General features: G+C 40.1%; 2 protein-coding genes across 2 annotated transcripts in view; both read left to right on the forward strand.

Annotated features, from left to right (window-relative positions):
* Positions 1-3,602: 3,602 nt before the first annotated feature.
* Positions 3,603-7,496, forward strand: LOC145437922 (uncharacterized). The gene is made up of 5 exons (XM_080315294.1): positions 3,603-4,214; positions 6,303-6,431; positions 6,719-6,831; positions 6,892-7,188; positions 7,474-7,496. The coding sequence occupies exons 1-5, from the start codon at positions 4,069-4,071 to the stop codon at positions 7,494-7,496; spliced, it is 708 nt and encodes a 235-aa protein (XP_080171420.1). The 5' UTR covers positions 3,603-4,068.
* The window catches only part of LOC145437845 (adhesion G-protein coupled receptor G7-like), a 449,423-nt gene continuing 432,436 nt past the window's right edge, over positions 7,065-24,051 (forward strand). The window contains exons 1-2 of the mRNA XM_080315184.1: positions 7,065-7,188; positions 8,258-8,462. Coding sequence (XP_080171310.1) covers positions 8,270-8,462 — 193 coding nt within the window. The 5' untranslated portion in view covers positions 7,065-7,188; positions 8,258-8,269. The remainder of the gene's footprint in view (positions 7,189-8,257; positions 8,463-24,051) is intronic.

Below are 24,051 nucleotides of genomic sequence, written 5' to 3' on the forward strand. Positions count from 1 at the left end.
CTTGCCAATCTCAAAAACATTGGTGGATTTGTTACAAAAGTTTTCTCGAAAAACTCACCTTTCACTTTATGAATATTTATTTAATTGCCACTGTGATTTCGACCCTATATCACACAACATAAAGAACGAAATACACTACATGAGGTAGGTAGTCAGCGAATGATGCTTTTTACAAGAACCAATCACATTTATATAAAGAATACACCGTTGTCGAATTTAAAAAATCTAGCAGGCGTATGGGATCCATCTTGATCTGATATGTTTATTGTATAATAACAACCGAGTCCGTGCGATTGGGGTTTTGGCTACTGTATAGCTTGTTTGTGGGGTGTTAACTGTAGCAAGTATAGAAATTTACCGGACTGACCTAGACCGCGCTAATGCGTAAGCTTAAATACCCTCGCAAGTCCTCGTCGAATTTGTTGGCAAAGCCAAAAATTATATATTTTAAAGGATTATTATAGCATTTGATTGTGCCAATTAATAGATTTGGTAACGTATAAAAAGTCAGCACGAACTTCAGCATTGTGGTACAATAATGTACGAGTCGCTGCTATGGGTATCCTATATACCTGTCATCGGACAACACCCCCTTCCCCCAAATGTAGACGCCGAATATTCTAGTAGCAGTCAGTTTCTGAGGTAGCTGCATTTTTGTTAAGGAAAGGTTCCTAAATAAATAATTTGCAAGGTCTTATTAGTCGAAGTTTTGTTATTTACGTCGTTAACGATGTGTTGTTTTATGCGTATCTATTTCGCATTATAAACGGAACATCGTATTTTAAGCATGTAATTCGAAATTGGATAACCGCATTTACTGGCTATACGCACTTCAAAAAGTATATTTCACGTGCCTTGTCTTGAATATAACTACGTTTTCGCCATTATGTTTGAATTGTTTTCGGAGCAGCCATGCCTTCTTGGAAATACATTGAAGAAATATGGTATAGAATCTATACTATATATACAATATAGATATATATCCTGGAAGCAAAGGACATGCTGCTGACATACTTTTAAAATCAGATCTTCATGCGAGACTGAACATCGAATCATTCTTCTTGTCTTTGATAAGGTGGTATTGGTTGAACAGCATGTGGCATTTAATAGTCCTTACTAGTTCCTCTTTATATGTTCCGTCAACATTTGCACAATGATCGTGTTTGATGCACCGTAATCATTTATAAGAGACAAAGTCGTAATTTTGATATTTCGAATGCTTTTGTGCGAATGGGATAAACTTCGAATGTGGAATTTAAGATAATAACTTCAATATTGGAAATAACGATTTTCCATCGAGCACATTTTGTGATATAATGTTGGCTCGGCAAGTTTATATACCTTTGTGATTTCGCAAAAACTGCTGCGGTGTACGGAATGGGTAGCTTGGAGTTTTTTTTATTGCGATAGTAAAAATATAAGGCCTGTTGAATATATTGGGCAGTGAGACTATTTACATGATTATAGGAGCCTAAGTTCAATTGTTGGATACCATAGCGAACGATGCGCAACAAGTGCTCGGACATGAGATAGTCAAAATGCGAATTGCGGAAATATACTAAGTTACCAAATGGACGTAAATATCATCGATAGGTCTAGAGGTATTTCTTCAATAGGCGACTCGCGAGTAATGATAATATGTGCACGACACACAAAAGGAAATTTTATTCGCAGAAAACGTATAGAAAGGGATGTAAGAGCTTTATATAAATCAGTGGAATTACACAACACATGCGTGTCATTTGTGATAAGAGACCAGTTTTGGCCTGTCTTGGTTGCTAGTTGCTGTGCCACTCTTTAGTCGAACTGTGACTGTTGTTGGGGCACGTCATGTGTGGTGGCGTATTCAATAGATTAAGCCTCCTTTATAATTAAACAATTGGTATCACGATGCTGCGTTTCGATCGAACTCCCTGAAAGGTGAATTTTAGTATTTCTGAGCTTGTATTTGAAGGGAAAGAGTAAGTCGCAAGAATTTGCAACAAATATTCATTAGAATGTTTTACCTTAAAACTGTGCTGTTGCACAGTTCAACGTTCATATGGATGTTTCGCGAAAGCGAAGTTCGCATGCCAAGCATGTACGCCAAATCGTTTGTAACATGCGCATTGAATAGATTTGAAAAACGCATATACATAAAATATTTCGGACATCATATGTCCTCTCCTAAGAGATTTTATCCTGTATTTCATTAAAACCAAAACGTCGTTCGGGGACTCCGAAATGTCCTATTTAGTCGCAATCCATCCTCTTTTTGTTTTGAGTGTAAGGCAGATGTGACAAACATACGATCCGTGAGACGATTTCATCCAACCTGATGCAATTAAGTATTGTTCAGCAGATTACTATCAAAAGTCTAGATTTTTATTAAATACTCCGACGCAAGTAACCTCCTAAGACAGCAAATGTTCAGATGGAAGTGTTGAGTCATAACTCAAGTCACCATTGGGACATTGACTGGCGCATTCAAAATCCTCGATTTTGAGGGGGGGCTAGATCGAAGGGAGCCAAAATCATATCACTAAATAGGCTACCATAAATTATAGACTATCTTTTTCCATATTTATACAGCTAATTTTAAATTCACTTCGCGCCTCGCGCGATTTATTGTCGTGAAATTAACACAGGTTCCCCTCCCAAAACGCACGATACATAGAGATAAGCATTTCGACGTCGGCCATTACTGTGATACGACGCCTCAAGACGTGGATAATGACGTTTCGACTGACATTCGAAGTGTCCTGGGAAAAGTATCTAGGCGAGGTGACCCTGACCCCAAAAGACCCTTCATTTTGGACGAAACCGAAGTCGGATTAGCCCTTTTCCATGACCGACTGAATGGATGCTACATAATATTTTGTCCTGAAAATCCGAGCCCCACAATAAAAATGCCATCCATATATAAAAAAAAGTATTGCGCCCCGTGAAGAAATGACACTTTGAGTCGGGTGCGTCGCACGGACGTTTTTGAGCTGTGGTTAGCTTGAGCGATTCCGAAAGGGTTTGTGGGGGCAAAGCCCTACCGTAAGTATAGGGTACCAGCCTATGGGGACGAAAAACATGGTTTTATTGAGGGGGCTGACGAACTGCTGTTGCGGTCCTGGCAACATAATATCTCTGAACATTGCATGTTCTACTCTTTCATAGTTGTTTAAATAAATTAGTAGGCAGTAGTTCCGAGTTTTTTGCTCTTGCTTTTATTCGAGATTCATTGCTATGTAATATCAGGATACCAAACGATGTCAATTAACTGTTGCTACCGTATTTTTCGAAACTGAAAGGAGAAAACTCCTGATTGTACAATTTTTACGGAAAATCCTTTGTGTAGACTAAAAATACTCGTTTTTGCGTCTGGACTCTCGAATGACCTACTCTATAATAATGCTGAATAGACAGATGATTGTTTGGAAGAAATACGTCATGGCATGGGAGATCTCTGTACATCTGCTCAATTAGGCTACTCATAAATATCTTACCTTCAGCTTATTTGCATCGCCTGTGATGTTTGTCTCGGGATACGGTATGGCATGGTTAACGTGTATTTGTGTTAGCGAATTTGGTTCATGCACATTGTACACTACACTAATTGCACACTAAGCTAACATGTCCTATACGTGAAAGGTCGCGCAAACGTAAAGCTGCCCATCGTCATAAGAGATTTAATCTGAATTATTGCTTTATCACCATCACGTATGTTCATCTCAATATATTTGCGGAACCGTATATATTAAGGATGGGTGTTTAAGATATCAAAAATACAATTTTACAGGTTTATTCACGTTAATTCGGATTGACGGTTGTCTTGCCTTCGCATTCCAGCATATATAACATACATCGTACTTGTGCATCAAATATGCATCACTGATATATGACATAAGATTAATAATTCAGTGAACACGTGATTTACACGTATATTGAAAAGGAAAAGGATGAAAACTATTTTGTGCTTTATAGCTATAGTATTACTTGCGAAGAATGCCTTTTCAGTATGTAAGTATATCGAACAGCACTTAAAAAGAGAATGAGTCCAAATGCACTCGTCTAAATATAGGTACATCTGCTTCAATAATGATCGACGGCTATCGCTACACCAGCATTTTCCATCAATATACATTTCTTCAAGCATCCGAATATTGCAATAGGGAAATGGATTCTGGACATTTGGCTCACATAAAGTCAGACAATGTGTCGCAAGCTGTGGATCAATTATTAAGGTAATTATTATTCTTGGTCGGTGACAGACCTACATTACACGAAAGAAAGGTCCATCAAACGGAATGCACGGCCTGTACCTCATTCATTAACGAGAAACAACGAAGGTGAGCAAATTAACGCCATACCGGCCTAGAAAAGTTGAACCTTTATGCTATGCCGTCTTAACCAATATAACCAATGATCATACATGAGCCTCATTAGAGGCAACGATTTGAATGTAAGCCGCAAGATTTAGGCTATCATCGTATATGACAAAGGTTAGCACTACGCGGACCAGGAGGTCGTATTGTTCGGCCCGCGACTTGGTTTAAGATTTCGGAAAAAAGCTAAGAAAACCATATTGACATTGAACACAGTTTCAACATATTTTTGTTATTGTTCAAAATAAGCTGTTCTCCTGTGTCCAACATCACTATTCGTCACTAGCTAAAACGGCTCTTGCAATGGCGACAACAACAGAATTCCATCAAAGAAGAATCAGCTGATATCAATAGGCGATGGGGCATATTATGTCTTGACGTGCATTGACCCAAACACTGCCAAGACCGAGACGCTTAGAAAACGGCTTAGGGCAGTGGTTGGCAAACTGGGGGCAGCGCCCCCCTCTTTTTGTCGGTGGAAGCATCTGAAGGGGACACGGAACTGCAGTCAACTGAAAAAATGTCCGCAGTCGGAGCGATACGCATCACTTCAATAGTCGTTTCTAAGTGTAGGCCTATAGTGTATTACAGAATTCTCACATTAACAGTCACAGCCTTCAATGCCATCAAACTATCCGTTGGGATTGCTAGCATTATGGTTGCATTGTGCGATACGACAATGAGGGGATGAGAAATTTTCCAGTATGATAAAGGGGGCGGTGGCTCAGGGCTTCCCCACAAGATCAAGCTTTGGGATATGTTATTTCAGTTAGTAACGTAGGCTATATAGCTAGCCCTGATATTGGTGACATCGATTCCTTAGTCGCTGAAAAGCATTTCCAGGTATCGTGCACAGCTCATTGTTCGAAATAAAATGAAATTGATGATAATGATGATGTAGGCCTATTTGTATTCCTTTTTTGAAATAATAATTCTTTTGTAGTTACTATGCCCATCAACTATGTTAGGTAGCACAGCGCTGTACTGACGTGGAGTTTTAGAACGTGGTTGTATTTTTTATGTCGATATTGAATTCATGAATACCGCGGCTGCTACGAGATTTGAAGTGTAACCCGCGACCCGTTTCGAGTTGGCGCCCCCTGATATATGACCTAATATAGTCAATTGTGCCGGGGAGTTGGTGCAGTGGTAACATCATGTGTCGGTGACAAAAGATTGATATAATATTCGTAGACCTTGCATATATATTAGGCTATAAGATGATCCTGATGATAACATTCCATATCATACTGCATACAAACGAAAGTTTTCTACCTTTGAATGAATGATGATTGGTTTTGAACTCATTCATTGTTATGTCAATCATCAATATTTTATTGAGATGTGTTCACCTACAGATCTCACCAACCTATTTGAAATCAAGAGCTACTTCTTCGGTAATAATTAGTGGGAGTGATTGGTAGCTTTTCCTTACCATTAAATCCCATTTTTACTGAAGGTGGGTTGAAATATTTCACGTCGGCAATCCGAGTACTGTAGAGGTTTCCCGCTCCATACAAAGAACGAATAACTCTTCATGCAACTCACGCAAGCGTCCCCTAGTTCTGTTGCGTAGCCGAACTGGGTGCAGGATCGTCAGGAAGAAACATTGACTAGACTTCCTTTCGGGTTCCAAGGTGGCAAGATGAGCAACAGCCCGATCCTAAACTCCGTTCAAATATTCCCAGGGTAGACCGACGCATATTTAATTGCTGCTTAGATGGTAAACTTTTCCACTACGACATTTCAAGCTCTCATTTGCATATTTGACACTGCCACCAACGGCGACTTTTTTGGTGCTTGTGGGCGACATGGTGCCCGCGGGCACAGTGTTTGTGAGCCCCGTTTTACCACATGATGTTTTAAATATAAAATTGATCAAATCTTGAATATGTCCGCCTAGTTTATATGGTATTATGTGAAAATAGCATTATCGTTTCAATTCAGGGGATGTAACCAATCCTTTCGAATCGGATTGGAGTATGACACCGGTTTATATGGATCTGGTTGGTACTGGACTGAGGATGTCGACGAAGGAATTGATCCTCAGCCTTTGTTACAAGATGAATCAAGATGGTTAAATGAAGCACTATTTATCGGTTCCCCTTTATTTCAATCAACATGCCAACAGCGTTTCAAAATCTAATTTGACGACCTAAATTAATTCTTGCCATGGGTCTCATCTCTTTATGCAAGCAATGTACTTAATGCTTCAAACTTCATGGGCGGAGCATCATTTCACGACCACCGAATTCCCATCTAATTCCAATTGTGACATTCATCACTAGTCTGTAGTTTCGAACTGCTGCAGTTTTAACATTGTACAAAAATACGCTACGTCTATCAATTCAAATTTATTGAAGGGCAGCAGGGGAAGGCGAGGGAAGTTATAACAGTGGTGCATGTGTCAAACCATTCAATGAAACCTGGATAGCTGTAGATCACAGCTCGTTGCAATCGTTCATTTGCGAAACAAGTAAACGGACTTGTATGTTTCCTTACGAATTTGTCATCCACACGATGATATTGATTTCAGACATGCTCTTTGTGGAATTCGAGTCGGACGAAGTTTATTGGAAAGTTGGTGTAACAAATATACTGTTGCATAGAGTCCGAAGTTTCGATTGTGTCGAATTGTCAGCTTCTTTGTACAAGGACCAAAACTACAATGCTCCGATCCACACCGTTGGTCAGATAGTTTCTATGGATAATTATATGACATGGACGATTTGGAATATTGCTACGGAGACGGATGACGATGGGGGACTATATGAATACGTCGCAACGTGCAACGACTATAGCCGGGCTGCAAGCGCATACGCTTTTATAAGAGGTAATACTTGGAAATCACATTCACATGTTGGGGGACATTTTCTTCTTGCCCATCTCTGACTAGGTCAAGGATTTCAGGGAAATTATTAAGATATTTTAGCCTTTTCAATGTCTGTTGTCCGAAACAATCATATGGCAGTGGAACATGTGTATCAGGGTTACATGTGCATCCTTATTGTCTGGCCACTAATAAAACACATTATTTCGATGCTGACACATAGATGATCCAATCTTGGTCGTGCTATTGCAACAATTCAATGTTTCTGTATTATTCTCGATGTTTCAGTATTAATCACAAAGACTAAGTGAGTGTGCAATTGTTACTGCAGAATGCCACACTTTACAATCCTTTTTGAGCCACCTGTAAGCATTTGCCATTCACTTAAGTTGTAAATCGGGATTCCTAACTCATCCAGTAACCCATCGTAACAGTATCATACCAATGCCAGTATCACGACAATGCACGAAGCTACCGAAAGTAGGCCTACGAAGAAAAGGCTGTATCTTCTGATCGAAAGTGAGATACCTTCTCTACCTTGCCAAATAATCTTTTCTCACTTCGTAAGGACGTTTAAAATTCCGAAGATTTGCATTCCAAGCCATAAAGCTCATGTCAGATCGTTAACTTGTGTGGATGGACTACTCTATGTTCTGAATCAACTTCGATTTCAAAATCGCTCGCGGTTTAATCGCCGCTGATAGTTTAAGGATTGCAATGCTTATAGTTGCATGTCATATTCATATTTCTTGGTAACTTTTGGCGCAGAAATAGAAGGAGTCGATATGCTGATGATGTACTCACAGGATGCACACTCCTAGACTTGAGTTTTTTATTTTCATAATTCATTTTACTAGAAGTCGTGTGAATTTTCTAGAAGACGTTTCGCGATCCTAAATAATTATGAAAAAAATATTTTCACTGCTCTGCCTCAGTTATGGCAACCTTGTTAAAAGAAAATTGTTTAAGGCAAATACATTTTATTTCTAAAAATAATGTAAATAAAGATTAGTTCTTGAAATGATTTTTTTGTCATCGACGGAATATCCAAATCCGTTATACTTTCTTTTAGCTGTGACATGCAATGAAGCTCCGGACCTACCGAATGCCAATATGGGTCCTGGCTGCTAATAGTTCTATCAGTACCTCATGTAATATAACATGCACAAACGGGTACTATGTGGACGGCATTGCCCAAGCAGTATGTGTTGACTCTCGCCCAAGTGACACTAGCAATTTTGACGGAGAGTGGGATTACGGGGATACGAAATGTACACGTGAGTCGATGTATTTGTAGTGGTCTTTCAAACTTCGACTGTTTTACATACGCCGAATTTTGGAAAATATCAGGGCATACATTACCCATATTTTATCTAATCGCTAGAATGGTATGACATGGTGTAGCTAGAAATATGGTACGATTTGGAGCTAAATTGATTTGGATGGATAATATGGTTTTGCGCAAGTCGTGTATCGAATGGGAAAAGTAACTGACACCTCATAATGTAGTGGCATTCCCAAAGCTCGTATAAAAAATAACGTCAAATTAATTTGCAAATGAACATCATATAAGCTGTGAAAGCTGTCGATGTGTTAATTTTCAAACCATACGTACATCTGTATGGTCGATACCACACACTCATGCAAATGGAGATGGATCTCTATACTTTGTGTTTTCCGATCTTCTTCGATTTTCGACAATTCCCCATTTTCAAGTAACTCTCAGCGAGATGATATTCTCAATATTAAATATATGTATATATAGGTAACACTAGGAAAATTCGAGATGATTACGGAATAAAACGATAAAAAATATTCGTATACTATTTGATATGTGAACACGGTATTGAAACGAGTTGTTTTGGATCGATCCGTAATGTTGACATTGATAAAATATCAATAGTTTATCTTTTCTTCAAAGGGGTGATGTAGATGTGTTCCCCAATTTTCTAAAAGTATACATCACATATGCTATTTGGTCGTATAAGTCCGTTATCTATGCCTAGCCAGGTCTGCGTATAGAGAAGTGGTTCTCAAATTTTTTAAAGAAATTTGCGAAACGGTCCTATGGCACTCTTTCAAACGGCTTCTACGAAATCAGCACAAAACAGAACAACCAGATTGGATTATATTGTGTCAATGTATGGAGTGTAGCCGATTTTTGCGAACATATCGGTTATGTTAAGTTACGTTTCTGACGACGCACACTTGATATCGTGAATCTGATTCGTGCGGTACTAGCTTCTACGGTTATTTCATCAGTACCCTTTCTACATCCGATTCACAAACGATATCACTCGATTCACGAACTAGAGTAAATAGATATCAGCGAGTGCGGGAATTAATTATTTGTTTCAATCAGTTTAATAAGCGCAAATCAGTGTTATGCTAATATTTGCGCAGACATTTTCACGTCGCTCGAATCGCGAAATATGTTAATAGTTAATAAGTTCTGTCAATGTTATCCGTCTTGAATAATGTTTTTAATCTTTCATGACGTATTTCATGACATGTACCCGTGTTACTGATGTCTGCACAATTTACGCGCTAATATTGATGCATCGTACGATTTCATGTCTCAGAGTTAGGAACAGTGATCGGTTTTACGCACGTTGAATTCAGGCGCCCCATAGTTGATAATTACCATGTTGAAGCACGCTGTTATTTTGTGAACCTAGATGATGATTTCGATGCTCGAAGATATTGAAATCGCTCACACGTACAAGACCAAACCAAAGGAATGCTCTTTAAATTCACACCTCAATACAAGTAACATTGTTTTCCTACGTGGTTCGTATTTCGATGCCTGACATATCAATATCGAGTTTTCAACCAACAAGCGGTGATAATTATCTCAGCGGTTTTATCGTCGCTGATCTTTTCAGCATCGTATCGACTAAGCCTTCTTATTTCTTGGAATATTTTGGCGCAGGAATGGTCAGCATCGATGTGCTGATGAAGCTCTCACATGATGCAAACTCCTAGACTGAAGCAGCCTCAAGCCACACTATCATAATTGCGAATACAGTTGAAGTTATAACGATTATGCCGATTTTGTTCGAGAGTTGGCATGCGCACAGTAAAATCACTTTATATATGGACGCTAAATCGCGGGGACCGCACAAAATAATTTAAAACCACCTTCGAATTTGGCTTGGCAAATAATTGACCTGAAAAGATATATATTCCCGAAATTTATTTTACTAGGTCGTGTGAAGTTTATGGAAGATGATTCACGGTCCTCATTAATTGTGTTGTAGACCCTAGTTTGAGAACCACTGGCATAAAGGAAATGTGTTAGAAAGAAATCGATTTTACGTAAAAAATATTTTTACACCTCTGCATCAGTTATGTTAGCTTTGTTGAAAAACGTATTAAAGGGCTACAGATTTTCAGAGTGGCAATATTGGTCCGGCCTGCCCACCGTAAATACTATTTTATTCAAATCCAAATTTTTCGACGGCAATACCTCCGCTTCCACTGTTTGGAATTGAACCAAATTTCGTGAACCTCGTTTCTATAGACAACTTAACACTTCCATGGGGTTAACAAAGAACTTTCAAATTTTTTGTTATTCAATTTTATATAATAAATATAAACTTTCTTCTCCTGTAGCAATGCGGCTACTGGTTGGAATTGAACCAAATTTGGTGTGTAGGGCTAAATTAGGACACCTAACAATTTTATCAAGTATCCAATACGATTTGAAAAAGAAGTCATTTTTGAAGACCCCTAGTGTGCAGGTATAGATTGCATACGATATAGTTATTGCTACAGATAACGGTAATCTTTTTGTCAACAGCCAACAACTGCAACACCAATCCAACAATTCCGAACGGGTCCCTTAATAGTAGCTGCTCTGTCGGCTCTTTCCGTGATATATGCGACATAACGTGTGCAGTGAGTTACTATGTGGATGGTGAAGGGTCAGCAATTTGCGATGATGATAGTCCGGCATATTATACCAACGAAGAGGGGTCATGGAATACAACAGGAACAGCTTGTACTTCATTGAATAGCAGTGTTAGAAACAAGTCGCTACCGTCGAGCTACATGTCATTTCGATTCATTGGACACTTTGATTCGAGTGAAGTTAACTCACTCGATTTTTGTGAAGACTCGAGTCAAGTCAAGTTCAGTCACAATACTCGTGAAGTTGCTTTTTCGAAGTTGGATGCATGAATAAGTCATTGAATTTCGTCTGCTGTTAAAAATAGAGACTGAGTCGCCCTTTATTGTGATACGAGGAATGAATAAAGATTTGAATACACGCAAAAAGCGTTTCTTTTCACAAGCTCACGTAGAACTACGTAAGTAACTGTATAGCCTCAAATTATTCAATTATTATATCCAAAAGAGAGAATTATATAGGAAATCTAAACAAATTGATATGATGTGATACACTATTCACCTACACATTCATGATATACAATTTAAGTCCGCGCCAATGGTTAACGAATAATACAACTTCATCCGAATTCTATTTAAATCATATAAGACGGATGGTTAAGGTCAGTATATTAGTGCAAGGCTATATTTTGCGGAGTAGAAATGTAGGAAGTCTAGTCCCTAATGAACATCCATATAAATTAGCAATAATAAACATTGAAGGTGTCACTAATTTAGTGCCCTCATCCTGACGAAAAAAGAGGCACTGACTCAATTGTCCCCATGACCGTATGAAACTGACGTATCCCACTTTACACAGGATATCTACTGCTGTAGTGGCCATGCTTGGCTCAACCATACGCATCTTATTATGGATGCTCATATTTAAAAGGAACATCAGTACTAACCTATACGATCTCGTATAACCGACAAAAGTCTCAAATTTTGCAAAACGTTTAACCTAGCCAATTAATAAACCAACACTACAAAGCCATTCAGTACCACAATGCAACACCGAAAGACGCATTAGGCTACCTGTAAAGCGTGTAAATATTCTCACCTCTACCGTAGTCTACATATGTTGGAAATGTTCATTGTCTTAATCTTAAAAAAATATCGTGGTTCTCGACCACAGTAATTCAATCAAAAAGTTTTTTAAATTTTATATTCAACTCAAGTTTCGCATGATTAGGCAACCCGCATGATGAGTAGGTCTACGAGTTTTTCACAGAAAATGTGGCGCACACGACGAATCCCATGTAGTGAGTTCAAATTAGTGTTACGCTGTTACCATATGACGTCATGAATTTTCCATTGGGATGTAACAATGGATGGACATGTATGGAGCTTTGGAAATAAAAATGCGAAATATACGGCCGATACGGCTCCTCGGACAAAAAAGTTTCCCGACCACTGCTCTACCGTCTACAAATACAGCGTACTAGTAACTGTGGACAATTTATAGAATAAGGATAATTTGCTCATAGAATACTTCACTACTAGTTTATGACAAAACCATCAGTAATCTCTGATCATTCCGTCAGGTCGATTTGTCTGTGGTATATCAATGGAGGCCGCATAATCGAACAATTCACACCATCGTATCGCGAGAAACCAGAACATATGTAATGTGTGGTGAAATTTTATAGATTCCGATTACTTGATGAAATGAAATTGATCCGACAAATTTGCTAACGATACATAATTCCTAACACTCAAGTCATTTTTGCAAATTGACTAGAGTCAAGACAACTGAAGTCATACAAAAAAGTTCGCTCATCCCAGACTCGGTTCATCACCACACTGATAGATAGAGAGCATATCATAATTATAGTTACAGCGTACTTGAAAGTTAAAACAATTCATTTCATCAGCTGTAGAATGCATCACTGATCCAACAATTCTGAGCGGAGCCCTGGATAGTAGCTGCAATGTCGGGTCATTCGGGGCTACGTGCGACATAACGTGTATATATGGTTTCTATGTGGATGGTGCGGGTGTTGCAAGTTGCGAAGATAGCAGTACATTAGATGATACCAACAAAGCGGGATCGTGGAATACAGGAGGAACAACGTGCGCAGGTCTAGATTGCATGCGATATAGTTATTGCTACAGATAACGGTGTTTTTTGTCATCAGCCATCAGATGCAACACCAATCCAACAATTCCGAACGGTTCCCTTAATAGTAGCTGCTCTGTCGGCTCTTTCCGGGATATATGTGACATAACGTGTGCAGTAGGTTACTATGTGGATGGTGAAGGGTCAGCAATTTGCGATGATGATAGTCCGGCAGATTATACCGACGAGGAGGGGTCATGGAATACAACAGGAACAACTTGTACAGGTGTGATAGAAGTGTTAGAAACAAGTCGCCACCGTCGAGCCGCATGTCATCTCGATTCTTCGGACACATTGATTCGAGTAAAGTCAAATCACTCGAGTCACGTAAAGTCTAGTCACAATTCTCGTGAAGTTGCTTTTTAGATGTTGGATGCATGAGTAAGTCATTGAATTTCGTCCGAGGTTAGAAATAAAGATTGAATCGCCATTTATTGGGAAACGAGGAGTCAATATAGCGTTGAATACACGCAAAAAGCGTTGCTTTTCCCACGCTCACGTAGAATTACATGAGTAACTGTATAGTAGGGCTGTTCAAAAATAGCTTTTTGTCCTGAATCTTGCTGGATACGGGATTTAATCGTTAGGTTGCCTTAAAAAACGACGCACACCCAATTTTAATTCATTCCAACCAATATTCGCGGATTACGTACAGTTTGAAATTTTTTAATTTGCCCAAAGATGCAAAAAATATTTTTTGCAAATTTTTCTGTCAACCCCATGAAATTGTTGGGCTGTCCTCAAAGTCGATGCCAAACAAATTTGACTCAATTTCAACCCGTGGAAGCGGAGCTATTCGATTTTTTCTTTGATAATTTGGGGATTATCCTTGATCTGTGGATAATCCGAGAATTATCATCGAAAAACTCAAATAACATATAATCACCTACGCCAGGGGTCGCCAACTCAAAACGGGTCGCGGGCCACTTTTCGAAATTCGTACACACCGCGGGCCGCATGACTTCAATATCGAAATAACAATAGGCACGGCAGTTTAACAGCCATATGTTGAAAGCTCTACGTCGGTACAACGTTGTGCTCTCTAACATGGGCGACAGGCATGGTTACCACAAAAGAAACAAACAATTTAATAAAGAAATACAAATAGAACGAAAAATATCACGATCATCACTTTCATTCTATTTTGAACTGTGAGCGGCGCAGTGCGCACGATACGTGACAACATTCTTCAGCAACTAAAGCAGAGGTAGCCAACCTGTTTGCTATTCACGGCCGAATTTTGATTACCTGTGTAGCCTACGGTCAGTACATAGTTGTAATGAACAAACTGTATGCCCAATACCTCCGTTAAACAGTCCATGTCCATGTCTAATTATCCATTGCTAATGGACTCCGAACTAATATACTATGCGCACAGAAATCGTGAGCTGTGATGTTATGAATAGCCACAGGACCGTTTACTAGTCGCGCCAAGCGCGAAATTTTTTTCATTTGCATGAGTGACTGTCGTCATTAATATTAGTATGGGTTCACATATTGCTATCAAATATTTATCCTTTCTAAACCCATATGATCAGATCCACCGGTAGAGTTGATACAGAGGGTTTCTCCGGAAATTTAGGGAATTTATTAATTCTGTGTTGCATCTCTGGGTGGACCAATTGTTATTAGCCCCCTTTGTTGCATGCTTTTATTTCGTGACCTTTCATCAGGATTGTCGGTAGGCCTATAGTAGAATATATTGGATTCGCCCAAACGTAGGCCTATACCAGAAACTTCGTGATGAGGAGAACACGATTGCAAATTGGTATTTCTTTATGGGACGCACCATTTTTCCCTGCTTTTCGCATCTGCACTGTGGGGGGCTCAGAATACAAAGGATACTACTATACTATAATCGAAAATGAACTCTCACGGAACCACGCGTAGCGCGAATAAAATTTCAGGAAAAATTCCAACTTCTCGTTAATTAGGGTGTCAGTTCGTAAATTCCATTTGCGTATTGCCGGACGCTAACACATCCTAATCGAATTAATTGTAGACGGCCGCATAATTCTCCTAATTCTTACGCAGACTGGCCCCTGGACTGATGAATCTATATTGCAGTTAGCTATAGATACGGTACTTGCTGGATAACTATCTCCTCGAAAAGCTTTGTCTTTTGGTGAGCCCAAAGTCGTTTGTCAAGCGTCTCGGCCTTGGCAGTGGGCCATTATTGTACGTCGAGGCAACCTGACCATTCACACCAGCAAATTATACCTCCATGGAATGATATTACCATCGCCGAAGCCGTATCAGTTGGTGAGGAATAGTGATATGGCCACAGGAGAATATCTTACTTCGAACAACAACAACATGTTTAAACTGAAATAAATTTCAGTATTACTAAATGCTTTACTAAGAGTTCTTCCGAAATTTCAAATCAATTCGCGGGCCGCGTGTTGGTGACCCCTGACCTACGCCTATGTATTTCTAGTAAACTACAAAAAAGATGAGCACTCGGCACGGGATGCAGGATATGTTACAACAAAAGAAACGGGGCAATAAAATTCGTAGTTTTGTACTGAATATTGAAATCAACACACTATACACAAGTGTGGTTGGTGGTTACTAGTTACAACAGTCATGCTCATCAATAACACTTCTGACTGTAGGCCTAGTATAAAAAAAATAGGCTACTGATCCGACTACGGTCGCATCAGAAATATGGTGATCCGGTCCGAACCTGTGCCGGTGAAAACATTGCAAATCCATCGGGATATCCAATCCGATTCTGATCCACGCTCTACAGCAGGGTCGGGGACCTGTGGCTCGTAAGCCCTATTTCGCTCTTTTGGGTATAGGATATGGGTATTTGCTAAATTTTCATTTTTGCACCTAATTTAACATTATTGCGCCAACTTGTTAACTTGTATACAGGGCTTTGGAGCAGCCTTAAATTTAAACTGCTCCAGCTCCGGCTCCGGAGCTTTCTTCTATCATACATTAGCTCCTCCTCCAGCTCCGGAGCCGCATTAATTTCATTGCTCCGGCTCCGGCTCTGTAATCATCGAACGGGCCTGTCTATATCAGGGGTGACAACCAACCCGCTGGGCAAATGTGGCCTGCGAGGCAATTTCCTATTATACTATCGAAAATGAATTGCTGAGATTGTGAAATTGCAATGCCAACCAAAAATTACAATTCTGGCTGCGACACTTGGGATGTTAATGACTAAAATATCAGTTCTGACGCATCCGGAGATCCAGGGTCCAGTCACATTTTCAGTAAATCGTCGTACATTACAATAAACTGACATAGTAGCGACATTATTCTTCATGTCACACGATTTTTTGCTTGGTAGCCTACCCCCCCTACTGAAAATGAAAAAAACGCCTAATTTACCCGATTAAGTCTAACTGTATTCGCAAATACGGGAGAAAGTCTTTTCGCGTTTGCGCTCGCATAAAGATCGTCGACGGTGAAATGTAGGCACAAAATGATTGTCGCATATTATCAGAGACCTTCGATATCGATGTGGCCAGACGCCGAATAGTAGTGTCCTTGCAAAGTGAGCCTATCGGGCGATATACTAAAGACCCGCAATATAGTCAAGTAATAATATTCTTGACCTAGTTTATTTATAAACTTTGAAAATTTTGTCCTTTTGGCGCGGCTAGTGGACCGTGCGCTCGTTCGTCGATTGCATGTGCCCCTTCAGCTGAAAAGATTGGCCATTCCTGGTCTATATAGATTACTAATCTACCCATAGGTTAGTTATCTATAGTAATCTAGAGCAGTGCTCTTCAACGTTTTTCGACGTGCTACACCCTTTTAACGTTTGCTCAAAACTAGTACACCCCTGTTCATTAGTCGTCTTCAAAAATGACTTTTTTTCTCAAATCGTACTGGTTACTTGATAAAATTGTTAGGTTACCTAACTTAAGCCTACACACCAAATTTGGTTCAATTCCAACCAGTAGCCGCATTGCTACGGGAGAAGAAAGATTCCATTTATTATATAAAATAAATAACGAAAAATTTGAAATATTTCTGTTCACCCATGAAAGTATTAGGTTGTCTATAAAAACGATGTTCTTCAAATTTGCTTCAATTCCAACCAGTAGAAGCGGTGTTATTGCCGTCAAAAAATTTGTATTTGAATAAAATAGTATTTGGTCACAGAGTCTATTCGCAGCCAGTTGAGCCGCCCGCCACGCAAATTGTAATTTATTTCGTGTCAGCCCAAAAACAGCATGACATTACGAACGATAATCAACCTAAATGTAACAGTATTGGGGAGAGAGTAGTTAAGTTACTGCTGCAGAAGCGGTAACTCAGATCAGTGATGATAGCAGGCGCACCAGCCTACTCCGTATCAGGCCTGCCCCACACCACACACCACACAGTCGATAGTAGCACTTGGGCTGCAAGAGATGTCAGTAACCTCAGATCTTATGCCACTATACACAGTTTATTGTCGCTGATTTGCATCACTAATAACGAAATACTAAATTGCAAATGTATGGCGAAATATTGGACATGAAATCGGCATTTTAAAACAAAAGGGTTTCGATTTCAACATGGAAGCTGTTTCGATCCTGGCTGGCTACGTCACTTCATTTATGTGCATTGCGGTATTTATCAACGTCGGGTAGGAAGTACCGATTCAAGAGGTCTGAGCTATCGCGGCGGTTCCCTCAAAAATCACTAAAAGACAAATGACTAGCTGAACACATGTTTGTTAACTGCATACTTTCCAACACCAAACGGAACCATTGGTCTATTGCCGACGGCTAACTGAATAGGAGAAATATTTGCTTATGACATCACAATCATGCGGTGTGCAGTATTACACTTGAGATAACATCGTACCATATTGCTCATTAACCTGTGCGTCAACCTGTACTGGCCCATAAACATGCCTTTGTGATAGCTAGCCATCGACTCATTGTAATTCGGATCTGGTACACCCCTGTACACCCCATCCGAGTGGTACACCCTTTGCAAATTCTGGTACACCCTAGGGTGTACGACAACCCCTGTTGAAGAGCACTGATCTAGAGTCTGTCAGCCTTCAGTAACTTCCGATGTAGCAACGAAGACATATAGGTGCCGCCGTGCCGGCTTGTGACGTCGTATAGAATACTTGTCAATTGTCGACAACATCATCGTTGTATTAGAACGCACTTTACTCTATGCCAGGTGTTCTCAACCCGCGGCCCGCGCCATCTTTCATTATGAATGCAATTGCTACTGGCACATTGTTGTCATGGAAGATCGATGTGTCATAATTGTCGAAGAGCAGTTGTCGTAACGAAGCGTAGAAGCTTAAAATGATACCACGATCGTTTCTTCTGGAGTTATAGGCCTACATATCGCTTGATCTTGAAGAAAATGTTGCTATCTAGGTGTCAAGCCAAGCAATCCATATTTCGAGGCATTGTTAAAATTGTCGACGACGTTACAGACGCATTGTTCAAAATTGCTTGGAATATCGCTAAGCCCAAGAATCTGCTAGAGAAGGTGTGACTTCAATAAAGCTATGACGTATACTGTGCGAATATTCGCTTTTTCCTGAACTTAGCAGCAAGGACAACACCACATGATTAATTTGGAAGATACAGTTGCCTGATTCAGCCGTGACCAGAAGAGTGAGATCAGTCGTCAGTCGATCTTTTATCCCATGTTCTGAAACATGTTGTCGCGTGGACTACTTCAGCCTAACCTTGGATGAATCCACCGACTCCACCCACAGCGCCGTAAATAAGTATATAGGTGCAATTTATAAGACTGGACATATTTCCCGAGGAAGTGCGCAAAACATCCACCTGACAAAGGTGACTTCAGTAATTATTGGAACAGGGCTCTAGCAATGAAAGGAAATGAGAAGGGTTGATTGGTTTGCTCAGAAATGACTCTTCTCGTCTTCTCTTCTCGTATCACTGAGGGCTCAGAGTGATAATGGCCTCTGTAACGAAAACGTTTCCGTAATTTTATACTTGCTCGCTCACGCATTGAAACAGAGGCTCGGTTCTCTGGTGGAAAGGGTTGAAGGAATGAAGGCGCACATGCCGACTTGGCAACGAATGCAATGCACGCTCATCGCTCAATCAATAGATTTACTTGCGCCGCTGGATATCCTCACGAAATAAAACAGCAACTGCAAACTTACGCACGCTGTCCAATAATGTAACTTAATGTACTAAATACCTGTATACGATTGGTAAATATAGGCTACTGTAGCCTATATTTATTAGTAGCCCACAAATACATGGTAATAATGTTCTGCTGCGGCCCGCAGCGTCTTTTGCTGTTAAAATGTGGCCCGTTATACAAAGGAAGTTGAGAACCCCTGCTCTATGCCATTGCTGTGCAGTGTGCACATCAATAAAATTCAGGCCTGCTGTTCAATTATGATAAATCAGCAGATGTGGTTGTTGGATATATAATAGCATCTCATGAAATAGGTCGGAGCCGGAGCTACTCCTGAAATGACGGGCTCCAGCTCCGGCTCCGGCTCCGGCTGAATTTTATGTAGAGCTCCGGCTCCGGCTCCAGCTCCGGTGAAAATGCATGGTTCCGGGGCTCCGGCTCCAGGCTCCGGTTCCGGCTCCAAAGCCCTGACTGTATATCAACAGTAAATATGTCTATGAGAGGGTTGGGGGATGCGTTCTCCCTTTTATATCCTCGAAATTAAGTTGAAGTCGCGCCAGCGATACGATTGATCATTGGAAATAGCAGACATGGCGACGCCTGTATGGCAATTCACTGAATGCAGTGTCTTTTTGATCTAAGGCGAGTAATGAACTGCCGCGTAACTGACATTCACAATATTACAAACAACGCCATAGCTACCAGTTTTCCTCTGTAGGTATCTCTGTAGTGCCAGCGACAAAATGCAGGCGTGTGGTACAACGTTATGTTACCGCCGAATACTTGGTGATTCGGGAAGTCGATCAATATTCACATTTTTGGAATCAGCGCGACAGTTTCATTCGATCGATGCCAGTTATTATGCATTTAATGCTTTCCATGATTAATTGCGCAATCACAGGTGAGGCCTTGCCCGTTTGTGCCTCACCTGTGCCTTACCTCTCGTTTCGCACTATTTTCGAATAATAAAGATGCAATAGCGGGATTTTTTGGAGTAGAAAGGTAGAAAATCTAGTCCCTAATGAACATATATAGGAAATACCAATAATAATAATTAAAGGTGTCACAAATTTCGTTCACTCATCCTGACGACAGGAGAGGCACTGACTCACTTGCCCCCATGGCCGTATGAAACTGACGTATCCCACTTTACAGAGGATATGTACTGCTATAGTGGCCATGCTTGGCTACACCATACGCATCTTATTATGGATCCTCATGTTCAAAAGAAACATCAATACAAACATTTACGATCTCGTATAACTGACAAAATTCTCAAATTTTGCAAGACGTTTAACCTAGCCAATTAATAAACCAACACTACAAAGCCATTCAGTACCACAATGCAACACCTAAAGACGCATTAGGCTACCTATAAAGCGTGTAAATATTCTCACCTCTACCGTAGTCTACATATGTTGGAAATGTTCATTGTCTTAATCTTAAAAAAATATCGTGGTTCTCGACCACAGTAATTCAATCAAAAAGTTTTTTAAATTTTATATTCAACTCAAGTTTCGCATGATTAGGCAACCAGCATGATGAGTAGGTCTACGAGTTTTTCACAGAAAATGTGGCGCACACGACGAATCCCATGTAGTGAGTTCGAATTAGTGTTACGCTGTTACCATATGACGTCATGAATTTTCCATTGGGATGTAACAATGGATGGACATGTATGGAGCTTTGGAAATTAAAATGCGAAATATACGGCCGATATGGCTCCTCGGACAAAAAAGTTCCCCGACCACTGCTCTACCGTCTACAAATACAGCATACTAGTAACTGTGGACAATTTATAGAATAAGGATAATTTGCTCTTAGAATACTTCACTACTAGTTTATGAAAAAACCATCAGTAATCTCTGATCATTCCGTCAGGTCGATTTGTCTGTGGTATATCAATGGAGGCCGCATAATCGGACAATTCACACCATCGTATCGCGAGAAACCAGAACATATGTAATATGTGGTGAAACTTTATAGATTCCGATTACTTGATGAAATGAAATTGATCCGACAAATTTGCTAACGATACATAATTCCTAACACTCAAGTCATTTTTGCAAATTGACTAGACTCAAGACAACTGAAGTCATACAAAAAAGTTCGCTCATCCCAGACTCGGTTCATCACCACACTGATAGATAGAGAGCATATCTTAATTATAGTTACAGCGTACTTGAAAGTTAAAACAATTCATTCCATCAGCTGTAAAATGCATCACTGATCCAACAATTCTTAGCGGAGCCCTGGATAGTAGCTGCAATGTCGGGTCATTCGGGGCTACGTGCGACATAACGTGTATATATGGTTTCTATGTGGATGGTGCGGGTGTTGCAAGTTGCGAAGATAGCAGTACATTAGATGATACCAACAAAGCGGGATCGTGGAATACAGGAGGAACAACGTGCGCAGGTCTAGATTGCATGCGATATAGTTATTGCTACAGATAACGGTGTTTTTTGTCATCAGCCATCAGATGCAACACCAATCCAACAATTCCGAACGGTTCCCTTAATAGTAGCTGCTCTGTCGGCTCTTTCCGGGATATATGTGACATAACGTGTGCAGTAGGTTACTATGTGGATGGTGAAGGGTCAGCAATTTGCGATGATGATAGTCCGGCAGATTATACCAACGAGGAGGGGGCATGGAATACAACAGGAACAACTTGTACAGGTGTGATAGAAGTGTTAGAAACAAGTCGCCACCGTCGAGCCGCATGTCATCTCGATTCATCGGACACATTGATTCGAGTAAAGTCAAATCACTCGAGTCACGTAAAGTCTAGTCACAATTCCCGTGAAGTTGCTTTTTAGATGTTGGATGCATGAGTAAGTCATTGAATTTCGTCCGAGGTTAGAAATACAGATTGAATCGCCATTTATTGGGAAACGAGGAGTCAATATAGCGTTGAATACACGCAAAAAGCGTTGCTTTTCCCACGCTCACGTAGAATTACATGAATAACTGTATAGTAGGGCTGTTCAAAAATAGCTTTTTGTCCTGAATCTTGCTGGCTACGGGATTTAATCGTTAGGTTGCCTTAAAAAACGACGGACACCCAATTTTAATTCGTTCCAACCAATATTCGCGGATTACGTACAGTTTGAAAATTTTTAATTTACCCAAAGATGCAAAAAATATTTTTTTCAAATTTTTCTGTCAACCCCATGAAATTGTTGGGCTGTCCTCAAAGACGATGCCAATCAAATTTGACTCAAGTCCAACCCGTAGAAGCGGAGCTATTCGAATTTTTCTTTGAAAATTTGGGGATTATCCTTGATCAGTGGATAATCCAAGAGTTATCATCGAAAAACTCAAATAACATATAATCACCTACGCCTACGTATTTCTACTAAACTACAAAAAAGATGAGCACTCGGCACGGGATGCAGGATATGTTACAACAAATGAAACGTGGCAATAAAATTCGTAGTTTTGTACTGAATATTGACATCAACACACTATACACAAGTGTGGTTGGTGGTTACTAGTTACAACAGTCATGCTCATCAATAACACTTCTGACTGTAGTATAAAAAAGATAGGCTACTGATCCGACTACGGTCGCATCAGAAATATGGTGATCCGGTCCGAATCTGTGCCGGCGAAAACATTGCAAATCCATCGGGATATCCAATCCGATTCTCATCCACGCTCTACAGCAGGGTCGGGGACCTATGGCTCGTGAGCCCTATTTCGCTCTTTTGGGTATAGGATATGGTTATTTGCTAAATTTTCATTTTTGCACCTAATTTAACAATATTGCGCCAACTTGTTAACTTGTATATCCACAGTAAATATGTCTATGAGAGGGTTGGGGGATCCGTCCCCCCTTTTATATCCTCGAAATTATGTTGAAGTCGCGCCAGCGATACGATTGATCATTAGAAATAGCAGACATGGCGACGCCTGTATGGTAATTCACTGAATGCAGTGTCTTCTTGATCTAAGGCTAGAAATGAACTGCGGCGTAACTGACATTCACAATATTACAAACAACGCCATAGCTACCAGTTTTCCTCTGTAGGTATCTCTGTAGTGCCAGCGACAAAATGCAGGCGTGTGGTACAACGTTATATTACCGCCGAATACTTGGTGATTCGGGAAGTCGATCAATATTCACATTTTTGGAATCAGCGCGACAGTTTCATTCGATCGATGCCAGTTATTATGCATTTAATGCTTTCCATGATGAATTGCGCGATCACAGGTGAGGCCTTGCGTCGTTTGTGCCTCACCTGTGCCTTACCTCTCGTTTCGCACTATTTTCGAATATTAAAGATGCAATTGCGGGATTTTTTGGAGTTGAAAGGTAGAAAATCTAGTCCCTAATGAACATATATAGGAAATACCAATAATAATAATTGAAGGTTTCACAAATTTTGTTGACTCATCCTCACAACAGGAGAGGCACTGACTCACTTGTCCCCTGACCGTATGAAACTGACGTATAACACCTTACAGATGATATGCACTGCTGTAGTGGCCATGCTTGACTCCACCATACGCATCCGATTATTGGTCCTCTTGTTTAAAAGGAGCATCAATACTAACCTACGATCCCGTATAACTGGTAGAAGTCTCAAATTTTGTATGAAGCTTATCCTCGCCAATTAATAAAACCAGGACTTCAAAGCCATTCAGTAACACCGAAATATGCATTACCTGTAAAGCCTGTCCATATTAGATTCTCACTTCTGGCGTTGTCTACATATGTTGGAAATGTTAAACGTCCTAATCTTCAAAAAATATCA

Source organism: Botryllus schlosseri, chromosome 4 (genome assembly GCF_051294905.1).
Source record: "Botryllus schlosseri isolate E-star chromosome 4, Bs_hap1, whole genome shotgun sequence".
Lineage (NCBI taxonomy): Eukaryota > Metazoa > Chordata > Ascidiacea > Stolidobranchia > Styelidae > Botryllus > Botryllus schlosseri.